This window comes from Bombina bombina, chromosome 1 (assembly GCF_027579735.1).
Source record: "Bombina bombina isolate aBomBom1 chromosome 1, aBomBom1.pri, whole genome shotgun sequence".
Lineage (NCBI taxonomy): Eukaryota > Metazoa > Chordata > Amphibia > Anura > Bombinatoridae > Bombina > Bombina bombina.
Genome location: NC_069499.1, coordinates 1,214,013,857 through 1,214,027,537, shown reverse-complemented (window position 1 = coordinate 1,214,027,537; position 13,681 = coordinate 1,214,013,857). Strand labels below are relative to the sequence as shown.

Here is a 13,681-nt window from a genome sequence, read left to right as displayed (position 1 = left end):
AGCTACCAGACTAGGTAGCTCTGCCAGAGTGTCCTTCCTCTGCCTGGAACAGGCTGCTATGTAGCCCAGGAAAAGTGATTGTAGCTGGAGCAAACCCAAATAACTAGACAGCCTAGCATTCAGGTTTAACAGGAACTCATTTTATTGAAAACACACACTCCTTTTATACAGTCAGCTCATCTTGATAAGACCCTGGACAATCCCACTATTTTCCCACCATTCCCGCCCCTCTAGACAGCCCGGCACCTCCATAGGAGCCACAGTTTTGGATGATCCCGGCGGAGCGGCGGCACTTCCAGTGTGTCATTTTAAAGCTCTCAGTCCCCAGATGCCACAGTCCAAAAATCAGCAGTTCACCATTCTGCCAGCACTATTTGCGATCAGCTGTGTTTGTATCTGCACGGACCATTTTGCTCAAGAAAGATTGTATCCCAAAAAAACTCCTACCAAAAAGGGATGTGAGTGGAATAAGAGGCCGGGAGAAATACTTGTCCAGATCTCGAGTTACAGACAGCGACACCCGGCATTCAGGTTGGATTTGTCCTGACTTCTTTGATTAAGCACTTTCATAGCAAGCGGTTCTGAGCGGAACTTTCAAACTACATGCTCAAACATACCTCACAAGTTTGAGGTTGACTCTTGTGAGTAGATACCCTACGGGGAGCAGTTTTAATATACCCCTGTATTATTGTTTAAATTAAATTGATTTGCACTATGTAGGTGCCTTTGTGCGCTTTCTTTCTCATTTTTTTAGATATATATATATATAGTACTGTACTTACAGTTGATTTGATATTTGCTGCACCCATTCAGTACAATTTGATAATACTCGATAATACTTGTGGAAACTGAATTTGCACTTCATCCCCTTGATTACATTATTAAAACTCAGTTGCATGAAAACTTAATTATTACTAAAAAAAGGTTCTACAGGTACTATAAGTATTTGATTTTTAGGGCTTAATTTATTACTATGGGCGTGAGGTGCTGGGAGCCGGAAGTTTACTAAGCCTGGTGATTATGCTATCTGCTTACTGTGAGTAGTATTGTGCTGTGAAGCGAGTAATGTGATTTTTGTCTTCCAGAGTTACTGATTAAAGGCTTCAGTTTGCTATAACATGTATGGGGCATCTGTGCTTTCACAGTCTATTTTCAATCATTATCCCTAAAACCTGGGAGAGTTATTCATTTTTGGGCATTCTGACTTGTCACAAAGGTTATGGGGCACTAAACACTGAACAGTTTCATGTAGCTGTATCATGGTTAAGGATAAAGTATGGATGTTAAATCACTTTGTAATGAAATTTGGCAGTCATGGTCCCAAGGGGTTCATTTTTGTTATCCACAGCCAAAATAAGTAACTGCTTTTGCAAGGTGGTTACTGTTAAAAAATAGTTGGAAATGAAAGACCTGTATCAGGGGTGGTAGTACATTCGGTGCATTGCAATTGGGTAATGGAATGGAAGATGCTGGAACATTGGTTGCAACAACATTTTGATAAAAAAAAAAAAAGCTTGTTCATGATTGTCATTAAATTCACTAACTATTGAGGAATGACAACATAAAAATGACTCATCAGTCCTTATGGCTATTTGTACACTGACAAGGTGGGTTCATAAATGGTGAGTGCAAACTAACATTAATTAAAATGAATTTAAATTTCTACTTAAAGGGACATTAAACACTTTGAGATGGTAATATAAAATGATAAATCGTATATAATAAAACAACTCTGCAATATACTTTCATTATTTATTTTGTTATCTTTGCCTGTAATTCCATTCTGAAATTGTGAGCTTTTCAGTTCTTGTTAGAAATGGAAGTGCAGAACACTGTTAAATCCAGCACAACCATTGGCTGCACACTCTAGTGACCTATTTATAACTGACTCTAATTGGCCACAGCAGAGAAGGTAACACAAGTTACAACATGGCAGCTCCCAGTGTTTTATAGACACTATGGCCTAGATTTAGAGTTTGGCGGTAGCCGTCAAAACCAGCGTTAGAGGCTCCTAACGCTGGTTTTTACCGCCCGCTGGTATTTGGAGTCAGTCAGGAAAGGGTCTAACGCTCACTTTCCAGCCGCAACTTTTCCATACCGCAGATCCCCCTACGCCATTTGCGTATCCTATCTTTTCAATGGGATCTTTCTAACGCCGGTATTTAGAGTTGTGGCTGAAGTGAGCGTTAGAAATCTAACGACAAAACTCCAGCCGCAGAAAAAAGTCAGTAGTTAAGAGCTTTCTGGGCTAACGCCGGTTTATAAAGCTCTTAACTACTGTGCTCTAAAGTACACTAACACCCATAAACTACCTATGTACCCCTAAACCGAGGCCCCCCACATCGCCGCCACTCTATTAAAATTTTTTAACCCCTAATCTGCCGCTCCGTACACCGCCGCCACCTACGTTATCCCTATGTACCCCTAATCTGCTGCCCCTAATACCGCCGACACCTACATAATATTTATTAACCCCTAATCTGCCGCCCCCAACGTCGCCGCCACCTACCTACACTTATTAACCCCTAATCTGCCGACTGGACCGCACCGCTACTATAATAAATGTATTAACCCCTAATCCACCTCACTCCCACCTCAATAACCCTATAATAAATAGTATTAACCCCTAATCTGCCCTCCCTAACATCGCCGACACCTAACTTCAAGCATTAACCCCTAATCTGCCGACCGGAGCTCACAGCTACTCTAATAAATTTTTTAACCCCTAAAGCTAATTCTAACCCTAACCCTAACACCCCCCTAAGTTAAATATAATTTTTATCTAACTAAATAAATTAACTCTTATTAAATAAATTATTCCTATTTAAAGCTAAATACTTTCCTGTAAAATAAACCCTAATATAGCTACAATATAAATAATAATTATATTGTAGCTATTTTAGGATTAATATTTATTTTACAGGCAACTTTTGTATTTATTTTAACCAGGTACAATAGCTATTAAATAGTTAATAACTATTTAATAGCTACCTAGTTAAAATAATTACAAAATTACCTGTAAAATAAATCCTAACCTAAGTTACAATTAAACCTAACACTACACTATCAATAAATTAATTAAATAAAATACCTACAATTATCTACAATTAAACCTAACACTACACTATCAATAAATTAATTACATACAATACCTACAAATAAATACAATTAAATAAACTAACTAAAGTACAAAAATAAAAAAGAACTAAGTTACAAAAAATAAAAAAATATTTACAAACATTAGAAAAATATTACAACAATTTTAAACTAATTACACCTACTCTAAGCTCCCTAATAAAATAACAAAGACCCCCAAAATAAAAAAATGCCCTACCCTATTCTAAAATTAAAATAGAAAAGCTCTTTTACCTTACCAGCCCTGAAAAGGGCCCTTTGCGGGGCATGCCCCAAAGAATTCAGCTCTTTTGCCTGTAAAAAAAACATACAATACCCCCCGCAACATTACAACCCACCACCCACATACCCCTAATCTAACCCAAACCCCCCTTAAATAAACCTAACACTAAGCCCCTGAAGATCTCCCTACCTTGTCTACACCACACCGGGTTCACCGATCGATCGAGAAGAGCTCCTCCAATGTCTTGATCCAAGCCCAAGCGGGGGGCTGAAGATGTCCATGATCCGACTGAAGTCTTCATCCAAGCGGGAGCTGAAGAGGTCCATGATCGGGCTGAAGTCTTCTATCAAGCGGCATCTTCAATCTTCTTTCTTCCGGATCCATGTTCATCCCGCCGACGCGGAACATCCATCTTCACCGACGACTTCCCGATGAATGACGGTTCCTTTAAGGGACGTCATCCAAGATGGCGTTCCTCGAATTCCGATTGGCTGATAGGATTCTATCAGCCAATCGGAATTAAGGTAAGAAAATTCTGATTGGCTGATGGAATCAGCCAATCAGAATCAAGTTCAATCCGATTGGCTAATCCGATCAGCCAATCAGATTGAGCTTGCATTCTATTGGTCATCAGCCAATCGGAATTCGAGGGACGCCATCTTGGATGATGTCCCTTAAAGGAACCGTCATTCATCGGGAAGTCGTCGGTGAAGATGGATGTTCCGCGTCGGCGGGATGAACATGGATCCGGAAGAAAGAAGATTGAAGATGCCGCTTGATAGAAGACTTCAGCCGGATCATGGACCTCTTCAGCTCCCGCTTGGATGAAGACTTCAGTCGGATCATGGACATCTTTAGCCCCCCGCTTGGGCTTGGATCAAGACATCGGAGGAGCTCTTCTGGATCGATCGGTGAACCCGGCGTGGTGAAGATAAGGTAGGAAGATCTTCAGGGGCTTAGTGTTAGGTTTATTTAAGGGGGGTTTGGGTTAGATTAGGGGTATGTGGGTGGTGGGTTGTAATGTTGGGGGGGTATTGTTTGTTTGTTTTTACAGGCAAAAGAGCCGAATTCTTTGGGGCATGCCCCGCAAAGGGCCCTTTTCAGGGCTGGTAAGGTAAAAGAGCTTTTCTATTTTAATTTTAGAATAGGGTAGGGCATTTTTTTATTTTGGGGGTCTTTGTTATTTTATTAGGGGGCTTAGAGTAGGTGTAATTAGTTTAACATTGTTGTAATATTTTTCTAATGTTTGTAAATATTTTTTTATTTTTTGTAACTTAGTTCTTTTTTATTTTTTGTACTTTAGTTAGTTTATTTCATTGTATTTATTTGTAGGTATTGTATGTAATTAATTTATTGATAGTGTAGTGTTAGGTTTAATTGTAGGTAATTGTAGATATTTTATTTAATTTATTTATTGATAGTGTAGTGTTAGGTTTAATTGTAACATAGGTTAGGATTTATTTTACAGGTAATTTTGTAATTATTTTAACTAGGTAACTATTAAATAGTTATTAACTATTTAATAGCTATTGTACCTGGTTAAAATAATTACAAAGTTGCCTGTAAAATAAATATTAATCCTAAAATAGCTACAATATAATTATAATTTATATTGTAGCTATATTAGGGTTTATTTTACAGGTAAGTATTTAGCTTTAAATAGGAATAATTTATTTAATAAGAGTTAATTTATTTCGTTAGATTTAAATTATATTTAACTTAGGGGGTTGTTAGTGTTAGGGTTAGACTTAGCTTTAGGGGTTAATACATTTATTAGAGTAGCGGTGAGATCCGGTCGGCAGATTAGGGGTTAATTATTGTAGGTAGGTGGAGTCAACGTTGGGGGCGGTAGATTAGGGGTTAATAAATATAATATAGGGGTCGGCTGTGTTAGGGGCAGCAGATTAGGGGTACATAGGGATAGCGTATTTTGCGGCGGTGTACGGAGCGGCAGATTAGGGGTTAATAATAATATGCAGGGGTCATCGATAGCGGGGGCGGCAGATTAGGGGTTAATAAATATAACATAGGGGTCGGCGGTGTTAGGGGCAGCAGATTAGGGGTACATAGGGATAACGTAGGTTGTGGCGGTGTACGGAGCGGCAGATTAGGGGTTAATAATAATATGCAGGGGTCAGCGATAGCGGGGGCGGCAGATTAGGGGTTAATAAGTGTAAGGTTAGGGGTGTTTAGACTCGGGGTACATGTTAGGGTGTTAGTTGCAGACTTAGGAAGTGTTTCCCCATAGGAAACAATGGGGTTGCGTTAGGAGCTTAACACTGCTTTTTTGCAGTTGTTTTTTCAGCTCAAACAGCCCCATTGTTTTCTATGGGGGAATCGTGCACGAGCACGTTTTTGAAGCTGGCCGCGTCCGTAAGCACCGCTGGTATCGAGAGTTGAAGTGGCGTAAATATGCTCTACGCTCCCTTTTTTGGAGCCTAACGCAGCCCTTCTGTGAACTCTAAATACCAGCGGTATTTAAAAGGTGTGGGGGAAAAAAAGCACGCATAGCTAACGCACCCCTTTGGCCGCAGAACTCTAAATCTAGCCGTAAAACTTTACACTTGTTTTGTCACTTTTTAAACAACTAATGAAACTTTAAAAAATACATCTACATGTTAGTCATGGACTAATCTTTTCTTTGAATGCATCATTCTATATAGCATGTATTTAGTGTTTAATGTCCCTTTAAAGATGCATTTATTTTTCCAACTGAACAGCAGTGCCAAGTATCATTGTCTTAATATCTGCCTTTTCAGATACTGTACTAGACAGTCAGTAAGCCAAACCTTATAAGGATTCAAAAGAACTACCGACTTATACTTACACTATACCAAAACAACTAAAGCACCTATCTGTCTGTAGAAATTATATATATCTATATATATATATATATATATATATATATATATATATATATATATATATATATATATATATATACAGTATATATATATATATATATATATATATATATATATATATATATATATACATATATTTATATGTATATATATATATATATATACACACATATTTATATGTATATATATATATATATATATATATATATATATATATATATATATATATATATATATTAAACTTTCCAAAACTTTTTTTGTTTTTTACTAATTTTAAATATATCTTTTTTTAACTTTTTTTTTTTCCAGATCCCCAAGACTTATACTGTTGGAAAGGTTAGGCGATTACCTTTCTAACGGTGGATCTTGATCTTGGGGGTCTCTTTGCCTATATTGTCCATTGTACTTTTTAAATAAACTTGCGCGGTGATGTCATCACGTCATTGCACGTGATGTCACCACGCAAAAAGGGAAAGCCCCGGCGATACCTGTCAGTATACAGGCCCAATCGCCGGGGTGGTAGTCAATGGGAGCCCCCAGATTGCCCTTAAGGGTGGGTGAGTGCTAGGAACGGCGTTAGCACTCAAGGGGTGGGACAGTAAACACCTTGTAATTACAATACAGTTATATTGTGTTGCTATAGTAAATTGACATCCTTTTTACTGCAATTATTTTTCAATAGCCAAACTCCATCTATCATTTGCCTTATTTGGAGAAGCCAATCTGTGCTTTAGTCCACAGACAACAAGGCTAGTCACAGTCATAATATCAGTATACAGTTTATTGTTTTGCAGTTGTTATTAATTAAAGCCAATTACGGGCAGAAATTTAGCATAGTTGGCCTTGAGAAGTCAACAGGGGGCATTTCAAGTCCGGAGAATTAAGAAATCTTCAACTTTCAGAGCTAAATTACAGTAAAAGGGGCAAAATAAATAAACATTACATATATAAAAATCTCAAGGTGTTTTTTTATCCATTTAAAATGATAATTGAATATTCTGTAAATAGTGGTTTAAAAAGCTGATGAAATAAGTTTGTAATATAAATAAATAAATTAATAAATGAATGATAACTGTTGAATTTGTTTATTTTTTCACTATTTTTGCAAGTAAATAATGTTTTTAAATGTAAAAGAAAAAATATGACATTTGATTAAAATAAATTGCGAATTTGATTAATAAAAGTTCACTCTATTTTCCACTCTAATATTTCATGGTTTATTGCATTGAAATAAATTAGTTTTGTTGAACATATATATATATATATATATATATATATATATATATATATATATATATATATATATATATATATATATATATATATATATATATATATATATATATATATATATATATATATATACAGTATATATATATATATATATATATTTATTTAAACTCAAGACACCAGATTAAAACTATAATGTGAAATTAAAGTATACCAAATCACTATGTGTGTCATGAAAATACTTTAAAAAGTAACTTAACTTTCAATAAATTTTTTTAAATGTCTTATAAATCCTCATTACGTACCTTTCAAGCCGCTAAACTTGTTCCCCGTTCCTCCGCCTGCATGAATTATTTTTTTGATGTGTGGTGATGAATACCGCTAGATCGAATTCATTGGCCCCCCCAGTCCCCTAGAATTTCCTCCGTGTGTGTAGATGCGCATTCACGATAGCCGCGTGCAAAAAAAATTGTCTGTGATCAAACGATTTTACAAGCAGAGAGTGTGCTATTGCACATGTGCAAAAAATAGTCTGCACGAGAGCGAGCACAGCTCCATACGTCTATAGCGGGTGGGACCGCTCTTACGTATTAGACTACAGGGGGAGAGGAACATGACACACGGTAGAAAAAATAAAAGACAGATATTTTTCAGTTGCACACGATTATAAAGAAAAGTAAATAAGTGACTATATAGTTTTAGATTAGGTGAATGCATAGAAGCATTCACGTTTATTAAAATTTACTTTCACTTTAAAGATAAGAAATATACATACAATCAATTTATCAGCAAGTATATGACAGTGCATTTTCTCTTTTGAATGGTATTCATTTTATATGAATAAAACATTCACAAAACTAATTTTAAAGAAACAGTTTGTCTCATTTATTGAAACAGTTAAATACAGCTAACAAAGTAAACAACATCAGAAAACAATGAGAAATACATGTTAATGAACTATAACAATCAATGAATCACTGGAATAATATTGAGGTATGTGACATGTACAATACAACAAGGACCCTAGACAAAGTAATGTTACAGGGACATAAAAAACAAACATTTTCTTCCTTTTTAAACAACAAATGCGCTTCATTCTATTTGGCATCCTTTGTTGAAGGAGCAGAAATACAATACTGGGAGCTAGCGGAACATATTAGATGAGCCAATGACAAGAGGCACATATGTGCAGTCATCAATCAGCCAGTAACTCCCAGTAGTGCATTGCTGTTCCTTAGCTTTCTTAGGTATGCTTTTCACCAAAGGATATCAAGAAAATAAAGCAAATTTGATAACAGAAGTAAATTGGAAAGTTGTTCATAATTGCATGCTCTATCTGAACTGTTAAGTTTATATTTGACTTTACTGTCCCTTTAACAAATAACATGAAGGGGAATAAAATGTCAGAAGTTTTTGCACAAGCTATAATGTGTATGAAATGGAGGCCAATAGGCCAATGGTACCACTTTACAGAAAAGATGGTACATTAGGTAGTAATTAAATAAAGAGATGTCAAAAAGCTAATTTAGTAACCTAAAGGTTCCCTCCAAAATGCTGCATACTGCCTAACCTAGCGAGTGATTTGCAACATTTTAAAAAACTTGTTATAGAATTTGCTTTTTTTACCTCTTCTTGAGGGAATAATGTACAAGCACAGTATTTATTAAACCAACATGTGTTTAATATCCTTTTAATCATGTTTCAAATATTTAATATAAATGTAATCATTAGGTTATAACTGAGATGGTTACGTTGCTATTCTAAAAAACAAAATAATTTCAAATAATATCAGCTACACAGAGAATGACTTTGTACAAATAAAACCAGTAGTATTTTAATCAAAACACATTTTCTTTAGTGACTTGCCTCCGTTTTGCAAATCTATAACATGAGGAGGACAATTATTTAATATAGTTATTCTATACTAAATGATGGGCTAAATAAATCAGAGAGACTTAATTATATTAAATGTAAAAGTTCCTGTGGTTTTATGACTCTACTGCAGGTCTATTTCATGGGGCCCATTTATCCAGCTCTGAATGGAGCTTGGGGGCCCGTGTTTCTGGCGAGTCTTCAGACTCGCAAGAAACAGCAGTTATGAAGCAGCGGTCTAAAGACCACTGCTCCATAACGTGCCCGCCTGCTCTGATGAGGCGGACAGGAATCGCCGGAAATCAACCCGATCGAGTACACCTCCCTGCTGGCGGCCGATTGGTCGCGAGTCAGCAGGGGACGGCGTTGCACCAGCAGCTCTTGTGAGCTGATGATGCAATGTTAAATGCGTAGAGTGTATTCCTCTCCACATTCAGTGAGGTCTTGCGGACCTGATCCGCACTGTCGGATCAGGTCTACAAGACCTTTAATAAATAAGCCCCCATGTATCCACTACTCTATATCCTGTAGTTTCAAACAAAGACCCTTATGTATTCAGCTTTCATTAAGGAAAAAAAACTTTCCTTCTGAACTTTATCACAACTTTATTAAATGTGTAAATTACATAACCTACAAACAGTTGAATATATGTTAAAAGTTTGAAATGTTTGCTGATAGTTTACCAACTGATAGTCATTTAAGATTATTACACCTGGGAACATTTACTCAGAAGATTCACCATTTTCATCAGTTGATTCACTAAAGTTCCAACATCTTTCCATTTTTAGAGACGCTAGTAAGATACCTGTGTGACACAGATTTTTTTCTTTTTTAACAAGATATAGAAAATGAGCTCATCATCGTATGGCATTACACTGATAGTTCATGTTCTTTTGTACTTATTAATATAATGTACTAGTTAAGTGCATGCCATTGTCAGTTGATTTAGGATTAAGATATATTCTCATCCCTCTTTCACATTTAAGCTGTCATCATCTCTCTCCCATTTGTATTTCTTCTCTTAACCTCTTCAAGCAGTCTTTATATTTTTCCATTCCCATGTGTCAAAAGTCCACTCTAACCCCAAGCCAGAGGCTGACAGAATTTTGCAACTTGTGAACCACTGTTTTAGAAGACTGATAGAAATATGTCCTATTTATCCCTAACTGTCTTTCAAAAATGTAATTCAAAGTCAATATGGATAAATACTACTACAAATATCAATTCCATAGGACCGATTGCAGCAGATTATGTTTGTCTGTGGTTGTGATTAGCAATATACAAACAACTGGCACTTTAAGTCATACATTCAGATTATCACCTATGCCAGTACATTTCTCATCTTTTGAAGCACTTCCCTTTCTTGAAGAGCTTTGCATGTTGCTGTCCGGATGAAAAGTCTTCAAACTAAAGGTATGTTTAAAATTTTCTCTGAACTGGTTTCCAAAGAAGCAATACAGAAGTGGGTTAATGGAGCTATTGGAGAAACCCAAACACACACTAAAGGGCATAACTGTCTGAATAAATATCACAAGATTGTTGTTGCAGATGATGTCCCTTCTAATAAGTAAATCCAAGAATGTCAATGTATGGAACGGCCACCAGCAGATTATAAAGGTTAAAATAATTGCAGTCACAATTTTCAAGGCACGGTCTCTGTAGTTCCTATTAAATGATTGATGTCTTTCCTTTTTAAGATGTATCATAATCCTCAGATAGAACGTGCCAATCATTACTAAGGGGATGCAAAATCCGAGGCCAATTTTCATCAGGGAAATAGCTGCAAACCAACTTGAATATTTTTCCTCTGAAAAGTCCATGACACATGCATTGACTCCTAAACTCTTAATGTAGTACATACTGCGGAAATACAGAGTGGGAAGTGTAGATAAAATGGCTAATCCCCATGCTATTAACACCACAACAGAAGCTTGATGGGAAGTTCTTATTTGTAAACGAAGAGGGTGAACAATAGCTAAGTATCTGTCTACACTCATGCAACTAATAATGAAAATACTTGCAAATAAACTAAGACACAAAAGAGAACCAGAGAGTTTGCACATTACATTTCCAAAGACCCATTTGTAGCCAAAAGCATAGTATGTGGCCCAAAGGGGTAAAGTTAAAATAAATAGTAAATCAGCTACAGCCAAATTCAAGATGTATATGCTGGCTATGGTTTTGACACCACGTTCACGACACAGCACTGTAATCACCACACTGTTGCCAATAAATCCAAATATACAAATGATGGCATAGATGACTGGAATCACTTTAGAGGGATTGTCTGCAAGTATATGGTTGAGGCATGAGGGTGATTGGCTAGTAGACATATTTGATGACATGTTTTGAAACGTTTCATTGGTGGTGATGAGGTTCATGTTCCTTTGCCGTTCAAGTAGTTCTTAGTTCTTTGGATCAATCTGTTTCTGTATAAGACAAATATGCAACACATCTATTTTTGAATACTCATGGTGCTCTGTATTAGCAACGTACATAAGATGTCTACATGATTAATGAATTGTACTTACAAACTTAATTATGGCACTAAAATCTTTTTTGTTAAAAGAATGCAACTTCTCCAAACTAGAATAAAATAACTTGTGCTAAACTAAGCATGAGGTATTTTGTGGTATGATAACAACCATTATTATTTACGCAATGGATGTCTGTGTCCTGAATATAGTGTTTAACAGTTGGTAATCTTCTAAAAATGTATACAAGTACTTTTCACTGTAAAAAAATACTTCTTTTATAATATGCAATTTTATATGAAATTAGTTAGAGCTCATCAGAATAACCTAAATTTCATACAGTCTATGCTTTACTCTTCTGATTAATAAGATGCACAAACTATAACAAAACTAGTTATCCATCATGAATCCTAACTGGTAAAATATGCAATGTCTTATGTAATCATAATCAACAAATATATTTATTTTACTATATACACATTTATCTAGCTCACAAAAACAGTATATAACTAGCCAATATAATGAAAAATACTTATACATTTTGAATATAAAAGTTTATACTCAAAATGCAAATGACATAGTTATCTAAATATATTATGTTCAGTATTGTATGTGCTAATTAATCATGAGATAAATAATTGAAAAACAAAGAAGATTATCTGAAGCAAAGCTGAAAGCAACTTACCATAGTACAGAAATGTGTTAAGAACAGGCTGACTTTATCATATGTTCATCCAAGTGAGCTTTTGCAAAAAAAATTCATGGCTTCTCTCTCTTATATTCTCTGTTTATTCCTATGGGAGTAACTAACATCACTCCAAGACTGGAAAATTTGGCACAAACATACTGGCAACAAACTGCGTCTTGAGTGTTCTTTCTCTTTCCCATTGCATAAATCTAGAATGAAATCCCAAAGCAGACAACGATGAGTGCTCTGACCCTACCTGCCTATGTCCTTCATTCAATTAAAGTCATTACATTTATTCAAAATTAAAATGTAATACATAGTGTACATTTTCCGTCTGATTTTAGCTGCAATTAACTTGCTGGAATTTACATATATTTTAATATTGTTTTGCCAATTGCATGATAATATAAAATTATAATACAGAACATTTTGGGCTAGATGCTTGACACAATTAATAGTTCATAGCAAAGCCCCTGTGTCTATTGATTACAGCTAGTGTGTGACAAACACCTGTCAGCAATTAAAGGGACAGTCTAGTCAAAATTAAGCTTTCATGATTCCTATAGGGCATTTAATTTTAAACAACTTTTCAATTTACTTTTATTCTCAAATTTGCTTTGCTCTCTTTCTTTGTGGAAAGCTAAACCTAACCAGGCTCATATGCTAATTTCTAAGCTGTTGAACTGCCTCTTATCTCTTAGTGCATTTATACAATTTCATATAGATAATGTTGTGCTCACGCATGTGGAGTTATTTATGAGTCAGCATTGACTGGCTAAACTGCATGTCTGTCAAAAGAACTGAGATAAGGGGGCAGTCTGCAGAGGCTTAGATACAAGGTAATCCCAGAGGTAAAAAGTGAGTTAATATAACTGTGTTGGTTATGCAAAACTGGGGAATGGGTAACTACTGGATTATCTATCTTTTTAAACAATAAAAATTATGGGGTAGACTGTCCCTTTAAAGTGAAAGTCAAGTCCGGGTGACTTGCTCACACTGTCATGCTGTTTATTAGAAATCATGTTGACGTTCATTCATCATTTTGCGTACATTTCACTCATACTGTCTTTTTTTTACCATTTATTTACCCTCCGTAACACTATTTTCGTCTGCCCGCCATCTAAGTTGCCTTGATTGACAGCAATCGAAGGTCTAATTCTCCAATGTCCGTTCCACCCCCGGGGCATTCAGCCCC

The 13,681-nt window shown here is 35.8% G+C and overlaps 1 protein-coding gene across 1 annotated transcript; it reads right to left on the bottom strand.

The window, feature by feature from the left end:
• Window positions 1-9,406: 9,406 nt before the first annotated feature.
• Window positions 9,407-12,530, bottom strand: AGTR2 (angiotensin II receptor type 2). Its single transcript, XM_053694670.1, has 2 exons — window positions 12,484-12,530; window positions 9,407-11,753 (listed from the first exon to the last, which is right to left on the bottom strand). Exon 2 carries the CDS (start codon window positions 11,703-11,705, stop codon window positions 10,626-10,628), a length of 1,080 nt encoding a protein of 359 aa, XP_053550645.1. The 5' UTR covers window positions 11,706-11,753; window positions 12,484-12,530; the 3' UTR covers window positions 9,407-10,625.
• Window positions 12,531-13,681: the final 1,151 nt, after the last annotated feature.

What these genes read in the sequence shown, in the direction of transcription:
- AGTR2 (XM_053694670.1), bottom strand. Translation starts at nt 11,705, where the DNA reads ATGAACCTCATCACCACCAATGAAACGTTTCAAAACATGTCATCAAAT.